Source organism: Tursiops truncatus, chromosome 1 (genome assembly GCF_011762595.2).
Source record: "Tursiops truncatus isolate mTurTru1 chromosome 1, mTurTru1.mat.Y, whole genome shotgun sequence".
Lineage (NCBI taxonomy): Eukaryota > Metazoa > Chordata > Mammalia > Artiodactyla > Delphinidae > Tursiops > Tursiops truncatus.
This window is the reverse complement of record NC_047034.1, coordinates 49,398,942-49,417,244: the sequence shown is the minus strand read 5'-3', so window position 1 is coordinate 49,417,244 and position 18,303 is coordinate 49,398,942. Positions and strand designations below refer to the sequence as shown.

General features: G+C 39.4%; 1 protein-coding gene across 16 annotated transcripts in view; it reads right to left on the bottom strand.

The window, feature by feature from the left end:
* The window catches only part of ACBD6 (acyl-CoA binding domain containing 6), a 235,993-nt gene extending 228,053 nt beyond the window's left edge, over positions 1–7,940 (bottom strand). For 5 of the 16 annotated variants that reach the window (XR_002179951.3, XR_012331308.1, XR_004526004.2 and 2 more), the window contains exons 1-2: positions 7,401–7,936; positions 305–369 (exon numbers count right to left, since the gene is read on the bottom strand). Coding sequence is in view for 9 of the 16 variants with exons in the window: in XM_033853960.2 (XP_033709851.1) it covers positions 305–369; positions 7,401–7,622 (287 nt within the window). In the remaining 7 variants the exon portion in view is untranslated. Of the gene's footprint in view, positions 1–304; positions 370–7,400 lie in introns of all 16 variants that reach the window. The other 11 variants (XR_012331312.1, XM_019952743.3, XM_073803696.1 and 8 more) reach the window with 6 other exon arrangements.
* Positions 7,941–18,303: the final 10,363 nt, after the last annotated feature.

The window sequence follows — 18,303 nt, the reverse complement described above, 5'->3', positions numbered from 1 at the left end:
ATGACAGGGAAGGAAAATTCCAACCAATAGCTCTTTTGGTCACTCTCTAAGAAGCAATTCATATGTAAGGAATGTGTGTCTGTTGTGAACTACTTATATACCAACATCAATGGCATAAGAATCCTTTAGGAGATTTAACTAAAATCGGATTCTTTTAATCTCTCTCCCAACTGCCTATCATTAGCACAGTCTACAGCAGAAAGAGATTAATAGAAAACTAATTCTTTAATCTGCTCACTACTTTCTAATTCCTAAACACCTAAGCCATTTACAACAACCCCATTAGATCCCAAGAATTTCTTACCATTTTTGCTTTCCTTCAAAGTCAAAGAAGCTTGGTTTAGGAGTATTGCAATTTCCAACTTTGACCTAAATCAAGCGGGAGGGGGGTAAAATCAAGAACTTATTTTTCAAAGAAATGTCAGAGAAACTTCTAATTTTTAAATCTATTATGTATACTTCATAACTATAGGTTAGAAAATATCTGCATCATATAAAATAACAAAATTTAACATGCTTTGCAAAAGCAAACCAAAAAACAAACTTTAAATACAGGCTGCTTTGGCTTACTGCATAAAAAAACTGTTATCTAACAGTGTAATACATTATAAAAAAAAAGGGTGACAGTGCATTCCTAAATTCGTAGACAAATTATATATATGAAACAAATTATAAATATAGATTATGCAATCCTTATTACCATTTGTAATGTAGAAGAATTTTTAAACATGCAATAAAACAAGCTTTAAAGTACAGTTTATCAGAATTCATCATACCGTCTGTCTGTGTTGATTCTCATAACACTATCAGCATTTTATCTCTCTCAAATTCCAGGATAAAGCACACTGTTTTTAACGTGCCCTATTATGAAACTAGTCAACATAAATTTAGATGCTAAAAGCCACACAAAAAAAATTTCAAGGTTTCTCAATAATATAAATTCTATTTATTCCACAATAGTCTTCTCTTGTTTGTGCTCAATACTTATTTTTAATCCTCAAACACTTGTAGTTAAACTACACAGTAATTATTTTCATTGTGAATAAGCATAAGTGAAATTCACACAACTGTAGAATTCACTACACAGCTCGATTCCCACCGCCAGCAGTAATCTCCCTTTCTGATGAACCCTCACAGCACTTACTCTATACCTCTCTGATGGCACTTTTCACTTTTACCTTGTGTTAGCAAGGTTTGTGTAGTCTCATCTTGCTATTAGAATATAGCCTCTAAGAAACCATTCTTAAGTCGCTCATTGCACATAACATAGTGTCTAACTTAAGGCAGTAAAAAAATGTTTGTTGCATATAAAATGAATACATTAGGCATGTGTTCAACAAAATACCTATTTTCCCTAAAGCTAAATACCACAATCTGGACCCCATCTACTTCTCAAAGACCTTCCTACTACCTCCTTCTACTCTTACACACTTGCATTTTGCTAAAATCAAACTGATGGTCTACTCACTAACCAGACTGATCTACTCACTGCATTTAGAATTTTTATTCTATTTTGCTCATGTTATTTCCCTCACCTAAAAAGACTTCTCTTCTCTCAGCTTTTCAAAATGCTAAATCTCCTTGCAGTCCCACTCAAGGTTCAAATTCTAAGAACCCTTTCCATCTACAATGATCTCATCCATCTCTGAGCTCCTAACAACCATCATCTCTATCATTTGCTTAGCCATTAATCACATGGCCCTCTGGCTGTTATTAAAATGTACATTTACACAGGGGCAGCCCGGTCATGATGGGACGGGGGAAGAAATGATGAAAGATCAGGAGCTGCTTTTCTTGAACAATCACCATAAACCAGAAGTTTCACATATGTATGTCAAATGAGCCACACAACAATCCTGTCAGGCTTGCCATTACAAATTCATTCTATAAATGAGTACAGAGGAGCTCACACATGAGTAAATCTTGAATTAGGAGTCAAGACTTGACTCCAGGACTGTTAGACACCAAAGTCCAATATTACTCTACTATACAACACTCTTTTATATGCCACATAGAATCTAGGCTTCAGTTCTGGCATCTCTAAAATCACTTGAACTACTGTGTTAGAAATATGAAATGAGATAAACTACTAGGCATCATAAAAATAGCAGTTATTACTATTTGTGGGTTTTTTTATTCAGACAACAGCCAGTGGCAGAAACAAATACCAGTATCTATCCTTCCTCTCTCTTATGGTAATAGAAGTCTCAGCCGGACACATGGTCATTGAGCTGAACATTACATGTAGCCATGCAACTTCTGCCCAGGTTCGGGGTGCTGGATGTATGTGAAAGTGATATAAATATCTTCCTTAAAAAGAAAGGAGGGGGCTTCCCTGGTGGCGCAGTGGTTGAGAGTCCGCCTGCCGATGCAGGGGACACGGGTTCGTGCCCCGGTCCAGGAAGATCCCACATGCCGCAGAGCGGCTGGGGCCGTGAGCCATGGCCGCTGAGCCTGCGCGTCCGGAGCCTGTGCTCCGCAACGGGAGAGGCCACAACAGTGAGAGGCCCGCGTACCGCAAAAAAAAAAAAAAAAAAAAAAAAAAAAAAAAAGAAAGGGGGGCTTGGGGCTTCCCTGGTGGTGCAGTGGTTGAGAGTCTGCCTGCCGATGCAGGGGACACGGGCTCGTGCCCCCGTCTGGGAAGATCCCACATGCCGTGGAGCGTCTGGGCCCGTGAGCCATGGCCGCTGAGCCTGCGTGTCCGGAGCCTGTGCTCCGCAACGGGAAAGGCCACAACAGTGAGAGGCCTGCATACCAGGGGGGTGGGGGGGAAGAAAGGGGGGCTTGTTCTTCCCCTTCCCTCTGCCCTGGCTAGAACATGCGTATGGTGAGCTATCTCTGGCCATGGGAAGAGAATCTTAGGGCAGCAGTTCACAAACCTTTTGGTCTCATAATCCCTTTACACTCTTAGAAACTGATCCCCCCAAAGAGCTTTTGTTTACGTGGGTTATATCTATCAATATTTACCAGATTAGAAATGAAATTTTAAAATATGTATTAATTTAAAAATAATAAACTCATTACATGTTAACATAAATAACAAAATTTTATGAAAAATACACATTTTAAAGCAAAAAAAATTTAGTGAGAAAAGTGACAGTGTTTTACAATTTGCAAATCTCTTTACTGTCTGCCTTAATAGAAGGCAGGTGTATTCTACTTCTGCATTCAATCTATTGCAGTATATGCTGTTTTGGTTGAAGTAAATGAAGAAAATTCAACTTCACAGAGATATGTTGTTAGAAAAGAAAAGTACTTTAGTAGCATTTTCAGATAATTGTGGCTACTCGTCTTTGATATCACACCAAAACTAAACAAGTGGCAGTTTCTTTAAGGTTAATTGCAATGTGGAATCTGAAGTGATACCAACAAATTTTTCACACTGTTACATTAAAATCCATTGGTCTGACCTGCACTTTCAATGTATCTTTTATCCACACATAATTTGTAACCTCATTCCCTGAAATATTTGAAAAAACAGTTCACTGAGTTCCGCAGATCTTCCAAATGACACAATTCATTATACATACAATACCGGAAGTTCACAATCATTAAAACCTCCACTAATCTTATCAAAAACGTTTTTCAGTATTAGGAAGCTGTCAAGATCGGGTGGCAGATACAGATTTTCCAAACTTAATTTTCACTTGAAGGCTCAAATGTCACTGGCAACAAATACTGTCCGTTGTTTTCCTTGAAGTGACAGGCTGACTTCACTCATTTTCAAGGAACTGTATGCCAAATGCTCAAATCTGAATAAGCATAGTTTATCAGTGAGTTGCTCTAAGTAAAAATCATGTTTCATGTGGGTAGCTCAACTTGCAACCAAAAATTACACAGGTGTTTTTCCTCAGAACAACCAACATAATTCAGTATGCGGGAGAAGTATTTTGTGTGTACCCCCATTTCATCACACACAATAGTAAAAAGATGTGTACTCAAGAGTTAATACTGAATAAAAATCAATAATTTTCACTGCTTCATCAAAGACATTTTAAAGTGAAACTGGCCTTTTTTTTTTTTAACTCAGAGTACATAGTGGTTAAAAAAAATAACTACTAGTACAGTCTGCTGCCACTGCCTTGATTCATGCTACATCAGCAGTTTTATCTGCCATGACAGCACAGAAAAAAGGCAAATACAAGCATATCTCGTTTTCCTGCACTTTGCTTCATTGTGCTTTGCAGACACCGCGTTTTTCACAAATTAAAGGTTTGTGGACACCCTGTATCAAGCAAGTCTATCGGCACCATTCTTCCAATAGCATTTGCTCACTTCATGTCCCTGGGTTACATTTTGCTAATTCTCCCAGTATTTCAAACCCTCCACTAGCGAAAAGATTATGAGTCACTGAAGGCTCAGATGATGGTTAGCATTTTTTAGCAATAAAGTATTTTTTAATTGAGGTATATACATTTTTTAGACATAACACTTTTGCACACTTAATGGACTACAGTATAGTATAAACATAACTTTTATATACATTGGGAAATCAAAACATTCGCGTGACTCACTTTATTGTGCTATTTGCTTTATTGCAGTGGTCTACAACTGAACCCTTGATATCTCTGAGGTATGCCTGTAGTGTCTTGGTATTATTATGAAAATAGTTTTGACTTTATATTCTGTGAAAGTCTGAGGGATTATCAGGGGACCATAGTTTGAGAACTGCTGCCTTGAGGGATGGCTGAACTACAAGACAGACAAAGACTAAGCCCCTGGATGATCACATGAAACAGAAGCACCCTATCAGCCCTAGATCACCTACCTCCAGACCATTATGTGAGATGAAAATAAAAGTTCAGCAGCTGACCCAGTATCCTCACTGATACAGAAGCTTTTGTATTCCCAAATTCAAAGAATAGTTCTGGATCCACAAAGACTGGGAAAATAAAACTACAGGATTTTAGGACATCGTAAGTAACAGTTTCCAAATCAGGGATGATGAATCCTAAGCTATGAAACAGTTATAAAATGCAGCACTTTAACAGAGCATCATCTAAACTCTGTTCTCTCTGATATATGTATGATATATCAGTGCCCCTGAAACAGAGTATTTCAACAAAGTTTGACAATGGTAAATGCCAGTGAATCAAGTGTACCCAGGTTAAAGTAGGAGGACATGCTGAGTATCCCCACCTGTGCTAATGCTGAAGGTTCCTCAACAGGAGCTTCAAATTTTCATTGTCCTCTAGTTTCACAGGTGTCAATTAGTTATCTTTTGCTGGGAGAGTGCAGGCTAATGCATGGAGGACCAAAAAAACCCTGTTAATTGGTGTGATCTTTCTGAAACTTCACTAAAAGATAATTGTGCAGTCATAGGCTTATCCAAGACTAAAAGAGCTATTATGTTATGTTAGGGCTCTGCCTGATATATTTTAAAGCAAAAAAAATTTAGTGAGAAAAGTGACAGTGTTTTACAATTTGCAAATCTCTTTACTGTCTGCCTTAATAGAAGGCAGGTGCCTTCTATTAAGTAAGGTTCACATCTCAGCTTATTTTCAGCCTCTTCCTGCTGACAAAATAGAGTGCTATTTGGAAAAGAAAATGTAATTATTTTATGATAAAGGTTGATTTTATGAGAAATGTAATTATTTTATGAGAAATTCTGATCCACCATACAGGAATTATACTGGACTTTCAACTTTGTTATTCTATCAAAGATGCTATTTTTAATACTGCCACAGAATTCTGATAAAAACAAGATATTTAGAAGAGATTGATAAACACTGTGTGCCCTAACATATCTAAGTAAGCATAATCTTATTCTCTAATTCTGTAATAATTATTCTCCAATAACGAGGAATTTTATTTCCAGAAACAGAATATCTCTAACCACACTAATGTCAAGAGGGTGAGGAACACACGCCTCTTCCAGACTATCTGGATGAAGTATATTTGAGACAGATGGTTGCCAGCTGACAGGTGACTATAGTTCACTGATGACTCGAATATCAGATATTTAATAATGATGATGCTAGTATCAATAAATATATGTCATAGAAAGAAAAACAATGTTTTTAGGAAATTTGGAGAAAATTAGTCTTATACTGCTCGGGGAATCATCAGTCAGCCATGTTACTGGTCCAAGCGCAATGCTCAATAAATTCTTGTTAAATAACTGAAAGTCTCATTTTAATGTTATTAGGACAGGATAAATGACCAAAGAGAAAACAGATATCCAGGACTTCTGCATGAAAACAAATTCTGAGGCCAATTCAGGCATATTTTCATTCAACACTATAATTTATACCATTTGTTCCTACCAGCTATATCTCTCAGGTCACTTTAACAGATATTCATGAATCTTCAAAAGAAGGTTCATCTCTACTTAGCATATTCAGTTTAAGAATACAGAGGGTCCCCACAACTTTTTTTTTTAAAAGAATACAGGGGGAAACAGATACCAAGAGGCATAAAATGGGCTGTTATCCAGAACTTCATTCCTTCCAGTGTTCCAAAGAGCTGGAGTTTTCCTGAACTGTTATTTAACTCTCGTGAGCGATTTTTCACATGTTTAAATCTAAACACCTCAAGTAACTTTATAAGTCTCTTGATGGCAAGTGTCATGATGCTTTTGCTTCTCTGCATCCCCCACAGGCATAACACCCAAGTGTTTTGCCATAAAAGATGCTGAACAAGTATTTGTCGATTATGATAAAGCAATTATTTTTCTAACCCAATTACTCTTTGAGGATAAATTAAAGATGTCTCATATGACATTATTATTATTTCCATACTTCCAGGTAATCTTTGAAGCCTTAGAGTCAGGAGCTACAATCTCGTTCTAGTTCTCTATGACCCTAGGCAAGTTATCTACTCTCTCCGGGTTTCCTTATTCCTAAGAGAAGGGCATTATTTCATCTGGTGTTTTCTAGCTCTAAAATTTTCATAACTGTATCTAACACAAGCATATTCAGCCAAAACATAAGTCTAAGATATTTAGGGTTAAAAAAAAAATCACAATAATAAAAGCAGTAATACTTTACTTTGCATTGCATCACCCTCTTTATTACAATCGTATTATTCTCAGAAATGTTTTTTTAACATTACTACGTTTACTTCCAAACGACCCTCTGGCAAGAGTAAAAGATAAATCTTGTTTTGTAAATGTTCTGAAGCTGGTGAAAGCGTAAGTGCAAGGCCACTAAGCAAGTCAGAGAAGACACAGAAAAACTGTCATTCAGGGTCAGCTAAATATCACTCCTCGGATAGCAGACAGGTCCTTTCCATGTCCAGAATGATGCTAATCCTTAGCGGATGATTAAAAAACAACACACATACACATACAAACTTCATTACACCTAACCATTAATCAAGCACGTTTACTATCTGTTTTTTGGAGGAAAGAGAAGGCCTGTGGTCGCTCTCCCGCATCCACCCCTTCCCTGCGACTTTACCTGCTTGTACCGGGCATACAGGTACAAGAGCTGCTCCCTGCTGGCCCCTTGAACCAGGCCTCGGAAGTGCGCGGCAGCCTTCTCAAACAGCTCTGTCAGCCTCCTGGACGCCTCGGTCTCCGGGCTCTGGAGGGATTCCACATCCACGGAGTCGTCCCCCGAGCTCAGCTCTCCGCCGCTGTCGCCCGTAGTGGCTCCCGCAAGCAGGAATGGCGAAGCCATGTGACCGCCTGTCTTCTTCAGACGGGGTGTGACGCCGGCTTGGGGTCCTGGCCCACCAGTCTCGGTCTTGAGCCAGAGCTCAAGTCGGACCCAAGCTCACTTCCTCGCGCTCCTCGCTTAACTGTGCCTCCCTCTCTCCCCCTGCCCTCCCTGGGCGTGCGTGACGGGCTCCGCCTCCCTCTGCAGCTCTCCTCCGCTGCCCGGCCTCTTCCGGTACCCCTGGCTAACAGCGCGCTCCGAATAGGTCAGGTCCCTGCAGCAGCGCGGCGGGGGTCTGCGAGCAGCACAGCAGGAAGTCCTGGAGAGAAGGAGGCGGGGCGGCGTGGGCGCGGGGCGGAGTCAGCGGCAGAGCACGCGCCCGGAGCTACGGCCGGCGGCCTCTTTCTCACTGGGCGGGGGAAGCGTGGGTGGCCCTTCTTTGAGAACCGCCGCTATGTTGCGGGATGCATGCGACCGCGCTGGGGGAACGCTGCTTGGAGAAACAGTCCTCACTTGTTGAGGTGTCTGTTAATCGTTTCGTTGAAAATACTGGGACATCGTGGGTGGGGGAAGGAGGCCGTCTATTTGGTAGTGTAGCGATAGAAGCGGAGTTGTGGGAAACTTGGAGCTGAGGACGAAGGTTCCGCCTGCGCCCGCCTTCGAAGGTTAGGTGTCCCGAGCGCCCCAAATGGGCCTCGGATACCTGCATCCGTTGCTGGAGAGTTTGGTTCTAACTTGAATAGTGAATGGAAATTTGGGAGATGGGGCCTTCAGCGCCCAAATTGTGTGATTGGTCCAATCCGTGTCTTGCTTTGCATGCGTCCGTGACCCCCATCTCGCTGAACTTTATGGGACCCCACCCACACCCCAGGGCCCTTAGCGCGGTGCTTCTTCCCAGCTCAGCCTTTGCCACTGTGCTTTGGCAGACCTTGAAAAGTGAAAACAAAAATGTACTACATAGTTCTGCCCTGGACGAACTCAGAAAACTGCAGCAACTATAACGTGATTGTGTTAGTGTCAAAGAAAATAGTCAATAACCAATCTGTAATAGGAGTAGAGGAGAGGACTTCCCTGGTGGCATAGTGCTTAAGAATCTGCGTAACAATGCAGGGACACGGGTTCGAGCCCTGGTCCGGGAAGATCCCACATACCACGGAGCAACTAAGCCCTTGCGCCACAACTACTGAAGCCGACGCGCCTAGAGCCCATGCTCCGCAACAAAAGAAGCCACCGCAATGAGAAGCCTGCACACCAAAACAAAGACCCAATGCAGCCAAAGATAAATAAATTTAAAAAGAATAGAGGAGAGTTTTATTTGAGCCAAACTGAGGACTATAGTCCAGGAGTTAGCCTCTCGGTAGCTCTGAGGAACTGCTCTGGAGAAGCACGGTTTATCAGCACAATTTTATGTTCTTTCAGAAGAAAGAACATCAAACCTGATAAGAGTACATTCCTTCAAAGTTAAAAACAAACAAACAAACAAAAAAACAGATTAGCTTGTACACGGCAAGTTAGTATGGCTTTGGCACCTAGGAAAGGAGCCTTATCATCAAAGGAGTACTAGCATTGATGTCCCAGAAAGGGAGACTTTTATCTCTGTCTTCAGAAGGGACGTTCTTTACTTCTGGACAGTGCACTCTTTTCTTTATTGATTAGAGCAGATATACAATGCATGTTGATGGGCTACAAGGCGGGCTGTTCTAGATAGCATAAAGTTCAAGCTAAATCAACGTATAAGCTAGAGTGACTTCCCCATACCTCAATATCTGAAAATTTCTTCCATCAATAGTTAAGTTTTACTGAGTGGTTATTATGTCCTAAGTGTTGTTAAAAACAACAACAGCAACATTATATTCATTTAGTTCTCAAAACACTGTAATAAGCACCATCAGAATGGTACAAAGAAAGTGTTCTAAAGAATGGTTATTCACTGTTTGGGGTTAGGCTTTAGATAGGTGGACAGGGGAGAAGGGGTAAACAGGGTGAGAGAACAAAGAAAAAAGGCAGGAAGATGAGAAACCTTGGATCAGGATTCAACAAACTCATTCCTTGAGTATCCCAAATGTACCACTGTTAGTCCCTGCTCTCAGGGCACTCATGGTCCAGTCAAAGGATGGCTGATGAACAAAATCTTGTAATTAAAAAGTGATAATAGTAACTTATTGATTCCCTTACTGTTTAAGGGAGTTAATTCTTACTGCTTAAGGTAGGTACAGTTATTTCCAGTTGAGACAGGAAATTAACACAGAGTGGTTAGGTAACTTGCCCGAGGCTGCACAGTTAATAAGTAGAGAAACAAGGGAAAAATCAAAGTTGTAAGTTGTTTTAGTCAGAAATTAGCCTGAATATGGTGTAATGATAGATGATGAATCTGAAAAGTAGACTGAAGGGAAGGTACATGGACATTTATATATCTCTGTGGAATTTTTATTAGAAATGGGAATTAAGTATTATCAACAGTTTTTTCGGCAGCCCTGGAGATTATGTTTTTTCTACTTTAATCTTTTAAAGGAAATATTAATAAAGTTTCTACTTCAATGAATTATATGAACAATGATATTAATAATTAATAGGAACTTAATGAATTATATTAACAAACACTAATAAATTAATATAAATTTTAATGTGTTATGTTAATAGATTTCCTAATGTTGAATTACACTTCTATTCCTGGAATAAACTCACTGTGGTCTTGGTCCTGCTTTTTTGTTTGTTTGTTTTTTAATTATTTCTAGGTTCAGTTTGCTAATATTTTCTTTAGTATCTCTACAGCCCTATTTAAAGATGACTGACAGTTTTCCTTTTTGTTCTGTCCTTTCTCAATTTTGTATCAGGGTAATAGTAGACCTGTAGAATATATTTAGAAGTTTTCACCTTTTTCTGTATTCTGCAACAGTATAAATAACATGGGAATAGAGCAAGCACAAATCTCATGGCTGGTGGGAGTGTAAATTGATACAACCACTTTGGGAAAATGTTTGGTACTATTTACTAAAGGTAAACATGACCAATTCTACTTCTACCCAGCAAGCATGTAATATATGCATTCATCCAAAGACACGTATAAGAACATTCACAGCAGCACTATTCCTGATCTCCCCAAACTGGAAACACCCAAATAGCCATCAACAGTAATAACAATAAACTGTAGTGTGTTTACACAACAGAATACTATTCAGCAGCAAGAATGAACTAATTTACAATCAGACACAACATATGAATGAACCTCATAAACATAATGTAGAGCCCAGGAAACCTGACAACAAAGAGCTAATTCTGTACATTTCCATTCATATACAGCTCAAAGTCAGGCAAAATGAATCTGTGATGTTAGAAGTCAGGATAGTGAGCAGTCTTGGGGTTAGTAATCTGAAGGGTGCATAAAGGGGGCTTCTGGGTGTTGGCGATGTTCTCTTTCTTGAGCTGAATTCTGGTTGCACAAGTGTGTTCACTTTATGAAAATTCACTTAAAAATTTTGTACTTTTCTGTATATAAATTATATCTGAATGAAAAATTTAAGAACAAAAAGAAAGAAAGAAAGAAAGAAAGAGCTCCTGATAGTCAGAAGCTGGTCTAGTACTCACAGCTAAGCCATATTATTCTCCTATTAGATAGACATAATCTCATGAAATACCAACCTCAGACAAGGTCACTCTGAGACCATGATAAAATGAGACAAAGTAAAGCACTTCAGAAGTTTGCCTAAGCATAGACAAAAAAAGATCACTCTGCCAACCACAAAGTACCACAAGATACCCTTTCTCTTGGCCACAATGAGTGATTATTACTTATTTACAAATTATAGCTTTATTCTCATTCTAGTCTTCCCTCTGTATAGATGAGACTGAGATGCCCAATCATAAATTGCCCCTTAGATTTCTCCCTCAAGTCACCAAGCAAAGCCCAAATCCTATAATAGTTTACTTCTTAACACCTTACTGAGACAGCCCATTGTTCTCCATTTATGTGTTCTTCCTCACTATAGTAAATCCAACTTGGTTACAGGAGCCTGAAGAGCATTAAAGCCTGAGAACGTTTGATTTGTTGACGATTCAATTAAAACACCCAAACTATCAGGATCTGATGACTTAGAGGGAAGAGAGCTTTTACAATCAGTGTTTCCATTCAAGCATTTCTTGGGAACTGTAGGAAACTGTATATGTTTTTCTGAATCTCAAGAAAAAATCAGCTGAGAAATCAGGAAGACAGGAGAAAATATTAGGATTAGAATAAAAGCTTAAACAATCAGAATTCAAGTTTGACAATCAACATAGAGAAGGTACTGATTCAAAGGGATCCACTGACAAGTCAAAAGCAATAGCAGGATATTGTTAACACCTGGAGTCCAAAGTGAGCCAGGGAAAGGAGCAGGCAGGAGAAAATCTAATCAAGATCTAATCAGTCTTCCAGAGTTGCCATTTTACACATGTGTTCGTTGCGCCTGCTGATAACAGTGCAAATGAAATAAATATTAATAAGATTATATGCATAGGCTACTTCATACAGATTCTGTGAGTGATGTTCTGAGAAATAAGTTCTAGAAAAATAAGTTCTAGAAGCAAAATAAGTCCTTAAACTGGTAGCTTCTTTAAGTGATGCTGAGTAGTGCTGTCACCTTTGCTAAGAGATCTGAATGTTATGTTACTAGAGTACTACCCAACATTGTTTGCCAGCATTTTCCAGTGTTTGTATTCACCAAAGGCTACAGTTCTTTATAAGTACTTTCACAGAGGAAATGCAAAAAGAAGATGTGGATGTTTTTGTGAAATACTCCAACACAACATCCTGAAGGGACCTGAAATCTGAATTACCAGAAGTCACATCTGTCTCAATGGCAAAACCAAAGTCTAGGCAAGCAGAAAAAATAGTTTTGTTAAAAATACCTGGATTGAATTTAGTACAATTCACGTTTTGTGACATATTGGCATTTTTTTACATTGCCATCAAAATATTCATTGATATGTTAACTCCCAATATGTTTCAGACACAGTACTAAGCCCTAGGATACTAGGATGAATGTGATTACTTTTCCCCTCTCTCACTCTACTCCAGTTACATGGGCCTCATGTGGCTTCTCTACAAACCAGGCATAATCCAGAATACTCCCATCTTAGTGCCTTTTCACTTGCTAGTCCCTCTTTCTGGAACACTTTATCCTCAGATATCTACATACATGATTTGCCCTCACCTCCTTCAGGTCTTTGCTCACATGACACATTAGTCAAAACTTCTCTGACCACCTGTTAAAAATCACAACCCCATCCTCACCATCACTCTCTATCTCCCTTCTTCAGCACTTATCTCCAGGTACACTACAATCTATTTTACTCATTTATTACATCATTTGTATATAAGTTCCATGAAGACAGGGATTTTTGTCTGTTTTTATCACTTCTGTATTCCCCAGATCTGGCAGGTAGCTAAATCTTCACTGAATAAGTAAATGAGTGAATGTATAAAAGACACAGCCATTGTTCTTTAAGGGCTGAATAGTAAATGAATAAGGACAATAAAATATTACAAGTGATGTGGAAAAGGGCATACCAGGAAACAGGCATAGCATGGGCAAAGGCACAGTGCCATTTACTTACATTAGTAAATGTAAGTACTTTAAAAATAGCAAGCAATACTGCTATAAGCAAACAGCAGAGTTATACTTAACTGTTTTTCTCTCTTACCCACCATAAACTAAAAACTGGAATATAAGTTAACCTACTCCTAAGAGGAAAAACCTTGCTTAACAAAGGCCACGTTATTTTGCAAATATTTAAAAGAATAGAATTCTTATAGATCAGTGGCTTCTTTTTACAACAGTAAATTAAATTGTTAGTATTTATCGAGGAATAATCTTCTAGGAAAACCCTGGCCTTTAATCCAACTCCTTAAGCGCATTAGTGGGACTCCAGCATATAGACAGATAAGCAGGTAGAGAGAGAGATTACACTGCATGATTTAATTTGCATGATTTAATTTAACTTGAAGCCCATTTGACCACCTTCAAATAGAATAACCAGCAGAATTGTACTAAATCAGGAATCATGACAGGAAAATCAGAGTTCTGACCTTGGAGTGTCTGTGAGATCTGTATCTGAGAGCAAAACTTAATGAAAAAAGTTACACCCTCAAGTTCGTAGGAATAGTTAGATATTCCCTACTAAAAAATAAGCGGGGAAAGTGATTAATTTTGAGACCACCTCAGCAGAGTCTGTTTGACGATAGTGGACAACTTAACTAAGAACAAGTAACAGAAACTTCTGGGGTATGGGTTTATGGGTTTAGAAACTGACTTTATGATAGAATTTTGTGCAATGCAATTTATCATTATATGGATACAATTATAAGGGCAAATCACACGCCACAAAGCAAAACAGTATTAGATAATAAAAGCCTAACATATTCTTACAAATCAATACTAAAAGTGTTCCATTCTGCTTGATAAATCTGGACCACAGAGCAATACAGAAAATCAGTGGACTTAAGTGTGTAGAGCTGGCTGACTTCTGCGCCAGGTCTGAAACATTTTGTTGTTGTTAATATAGTAGCTAGTACCTTAGTGGTGCTTAATGAGTATTATTTATTAGTAAATGTAAGTACTTAAAAAATTCATACTGTTATTTTGACTTGCTAAAAATTAATCAACAATAAATTATTAAGTGCTGACATTAATCTTTCAGATAATATATAAAAATAAAGTAAAAAGTACACAGGCTGAAGAGTCTGATATCATCCTTACCATCAAGTAACTTAAATTTAAGTTGTAGAAACAAGATTAGGACTCATGAAACAATTAGAAAATCAAATAAGACTAACATTAAGTGCTAAATCTTGTGATGCAACCTGAAGTGAAATACTAATAGGATTTTTTTAGCTGAATACTCTCACCATAAAAGTCCTCAATCGAGGGACTTCTCTGGCGGTCCAGTGGGTGAGACTCCACGCCCCCAGTGCAGGGGGCCCAGGTTCGATCCCTGGTGGGGGAACTAGATCCCGCATGCATGCCGCAACTAAGAAGTACGCGTGCCGCAACTAAAAGATCCGCGTGCTGCAGCAAGGATCCCGCATGCCGCAATTGAGACCCGGTTCAGCCAAAATGAATTAAAAAAAAAAAAAAAGTCCTCAATCGAGCACCATTATTTTTCCAGAAGAGGCTCTTTAAACAATAAGTGACTTGTATCAGGCCTTACATTTAGGTGGGTGACCAGTGTACCTAACACCCAGGTCTCTAAGCAGTCCGGGGCTTTTACATCAATTAAAACAACACCTTGTGCTCAGAATTCATTAAATGGCATTAATTAGTCAATTGTCAGAAGCTAATGTGAACTATTTGCGGGTGCATCAGAAGTGTAGATCTTTAGGGAAAGTATCCCCAAACTTGAAACTAAGAAACTGAATATTTTCTGATCCATCTCTGTAATCTTTTTCTGGATACAATTACTGGTTTGAAGAATAAAGAATCCAGAAACAAAAAGCATAACTAACACATTGTTCCTTCATAAAGCATAATTTCTTTATAGAAAAAAATGAGTCCTGTGAGTTTAAGTCTCCTCTCTGAACGGTTGTAGAAAACATCACCTTGCTGGGCATCAAGAGGAGTGGAAGCGTAATATACATATTGACCACATGATGCCGACAAAGAGCAAAGTTTGTTTCCTGCCAGTGTGACGGGCTTGCTGGATTATCTTTGTCCTTTGGGTTTTCAGGCTTAGGAAAGACAGACCTTACACGTCCTATGGCACAGTGAATGGAACAATCGTTTATGTAATTATATCTTTATTTTAAACAGCAGCCAAGCGCTAATTCTGTTTCTTATTTAGACTCAGAACCCAGGAACTAAGAGTGAAGAGGAAAGCAGGCTGTGTTAAGATATGCTTGGTTAAAATGCTGGAGAGGGTGTGGAGAAAAGGGAACCCTCTTGCACTGTTGGTGGGAATGTAAATTGTTACAGCCACTATGGAGAACAGTATGAAGGTTCCTTAAAACACTAAAAATTGAATTACCATATGACCCAGCAATCCCACTACTGGGCATATACCCAGAGAAAACCATAATTCAAAAAGACACATGCGGGCTTCCCTGGTGGCACAGTGATTGAGAGTACGCCTGCCGATGCAGGGGACACGGGTTCGACGCAGGGGACACGGGTTTGTGTCCCGGTCCGGGAGGATCCCACATGCTGTGGAGCGTCTGGGCCCATGAGCCATGGCCGCTGGGCCTGCGCGTCCGGAGCCTGTGTTTCGCAACGGGAGAGGCCACAACAGTGAGAGGCCCGCGTACCGCAAAAAAAAAAAAAAAAAAAATTAGGAATGGTTTTCATCATCAAGAAAATCTGGTCAGGCAGACACAATCACATGTAAACAGTTTCATTTATATTACCTTAAAAATAGAGGATAGGGCTTCCCTGGTGGTGCAGTGGTTGGGAGTCCGCCTGCCGATGCAGGGGACACAGGTTCGTGCCCTGCTCCGGGAAGATCCCACATGCTGCGGAGCGGCTGGGCCCGTGAGCCATGGCCGCTGAGCCTGCGCGTCTGGAGCCTGTGCTCCGCAATGGGAGAGGCCACAACAGTGAGAGGCCCGCGTATAGCACAAAAAAAACAAAAAAAAAAAAAAACAAAACAAAAAAAATAGAGGATAACATCCAAGTAGTTTTGAATGTAGTACTTTTTTCTAAAAATATCTTTAGATTATTCATTTATTTTTCTAGTTGAATTCTTATAGTAATTTTTAACTTTCATCTCTTGAAATGTCAAATGACCATGTATATTAGGCCTTTATTTGGCTGTAGAATTAAACCTCTCCTCCTCAAAAAAATAGTAAGATTTCTTTATTAGAGGGCATCAAACTATTGCTCTGAAATAACAGCACTGTAAAGCTTACCAACAGACCACATGTTAATTACCATTTCTGATTCTATGGGTATATGGGTACACAGAAGTATTATACACTCATGCAGACACATAAACATCACTGGCTTCTTTCTTTCTTTCTTTCTTTCTTTATTTGCAGTACGCGGGCCTCTCACTGTTGTGGCCTCTCCCCTTGCAGAGCACAGGCTCTGGACGCGCAGGCTCAGCGGCCATGGCTCACGGGCCTAGCTGCCCCACGGCATGTGGGTTCCTCCCGGACCAGGGCACGAACCCGTGTCCCCTGCATCGGCAGGCGGACTCTCAACCACTGCGCCACCAGAGAAGCCCCATCACTGGCTCTTTTAATTGGTCTGAATATTGATGTTCCTGCTTCTGATTTTTCTTCGTGATAAATTTTTTTAAATCAGTTGTTTAGTATTAACATTTTCAAGTGTACAGAAAAGTTGAAAGAATACTAATCACCCAATTATCTATCTGCGGGATTCAATAATTGTTAATATTTTGCCATATTTGCTTTACCTATCTACCTATAATTTTTTGATGAACCATTTGAAAATAAGCTGCAGACATCATAATACTTCAAAACCTAAATACTATAGTATGTATCTTCTAAAAATAAAACCTAAGTACTATAGTATGTATCTTCTAAAAATAAAAAATGTATCTTCTAAAAAATAAATAAAATAAATATGCCATTATCATATTTAAGAAAAGTAACAAATATCATCTAGTATGCAGTCCTCTGTATTCAAATTTCCCTGGTTTTTCCAAAAAGGTTTTTAAATACACACACATATATTCAAATTACGTAAGACGAAAATACGTGGTTATAGATACAGAGCATAAGTGAAACAGCATAAGAAAGCTAGAGCTCAAGTTCAAAAAGCCTTGGTCAAAAAAATCAGAGTGCTTTACAGGGAAGGTGAACAGTTAGCAAGAACTTGTTGACAATTGACCACATGCTGATTACCATTTCTGATTCTATGAGTGTATACGGGTATAGAGAAGCATCAAAGGCATTGAGCCTACATTTGTGCTTAGCACAACACAGCAGTAGAAAGTTCCTGAAATTTCTTTTTTTAAAAAAATAAATTTATTTATTTTTGGCTGCGTTGGGTCTTAGTTGCTGTGCGCGGGCTTTTCTCTAGCTGTGGCAAGCAGGGGCTACTCTTTGTTGCGGTGCACGGGCTTCTCATTGCGGTGGCTTCTGTTGTTGCAGAGCATGGGCTCTAGGCACGCAGGCTTCAGCAGTTGTGGCTCGCGGGCTCTAAAGCGCAGGCTCAGTAGTTGTGGCGCACGGGCTTAGTTGCTCCGTGACATGTGGGATCTTTCCGGACCAGGGCTCGAACGCGTGTCCCCTGCATTGGCAGGCGGATTCTCAACCACTGCGCCACCAGGGAAGCCCTGAAATTTCTTTTTAATTGACGTGTTTTTTAAACAATTCAAAGAGCCATACTTTCGCTTAAATACCAAGAAGATAAAAATGAAGTCTTTTTGTGATATTTTATCCTAAATATGTAGTTTGTCCTTTTCTAACTTCTAAACAGAAAAATAACTCTCATGTCATAGTCATCTTACATAGATCATACCTTTTCTGAAAGGGCATGTTATCATCATATGTAAAGATAATATTTGAATTATTTTGTTACATCAAGTTGTCATGCTCTTTTGCTTAATAGGAAGGTCTGTTCCATTTTGTGTTTCAGTTCATGATGTGCGGTGAGTTTATGAAGAGACATAAGACAGAGAAAGAAGGGATGAGAAGGAAAAGAATACTTGAGTTGTGCACAGACCAACGTAGTGATTGGGGGACGGGACCCACACGCACAAAAGATGG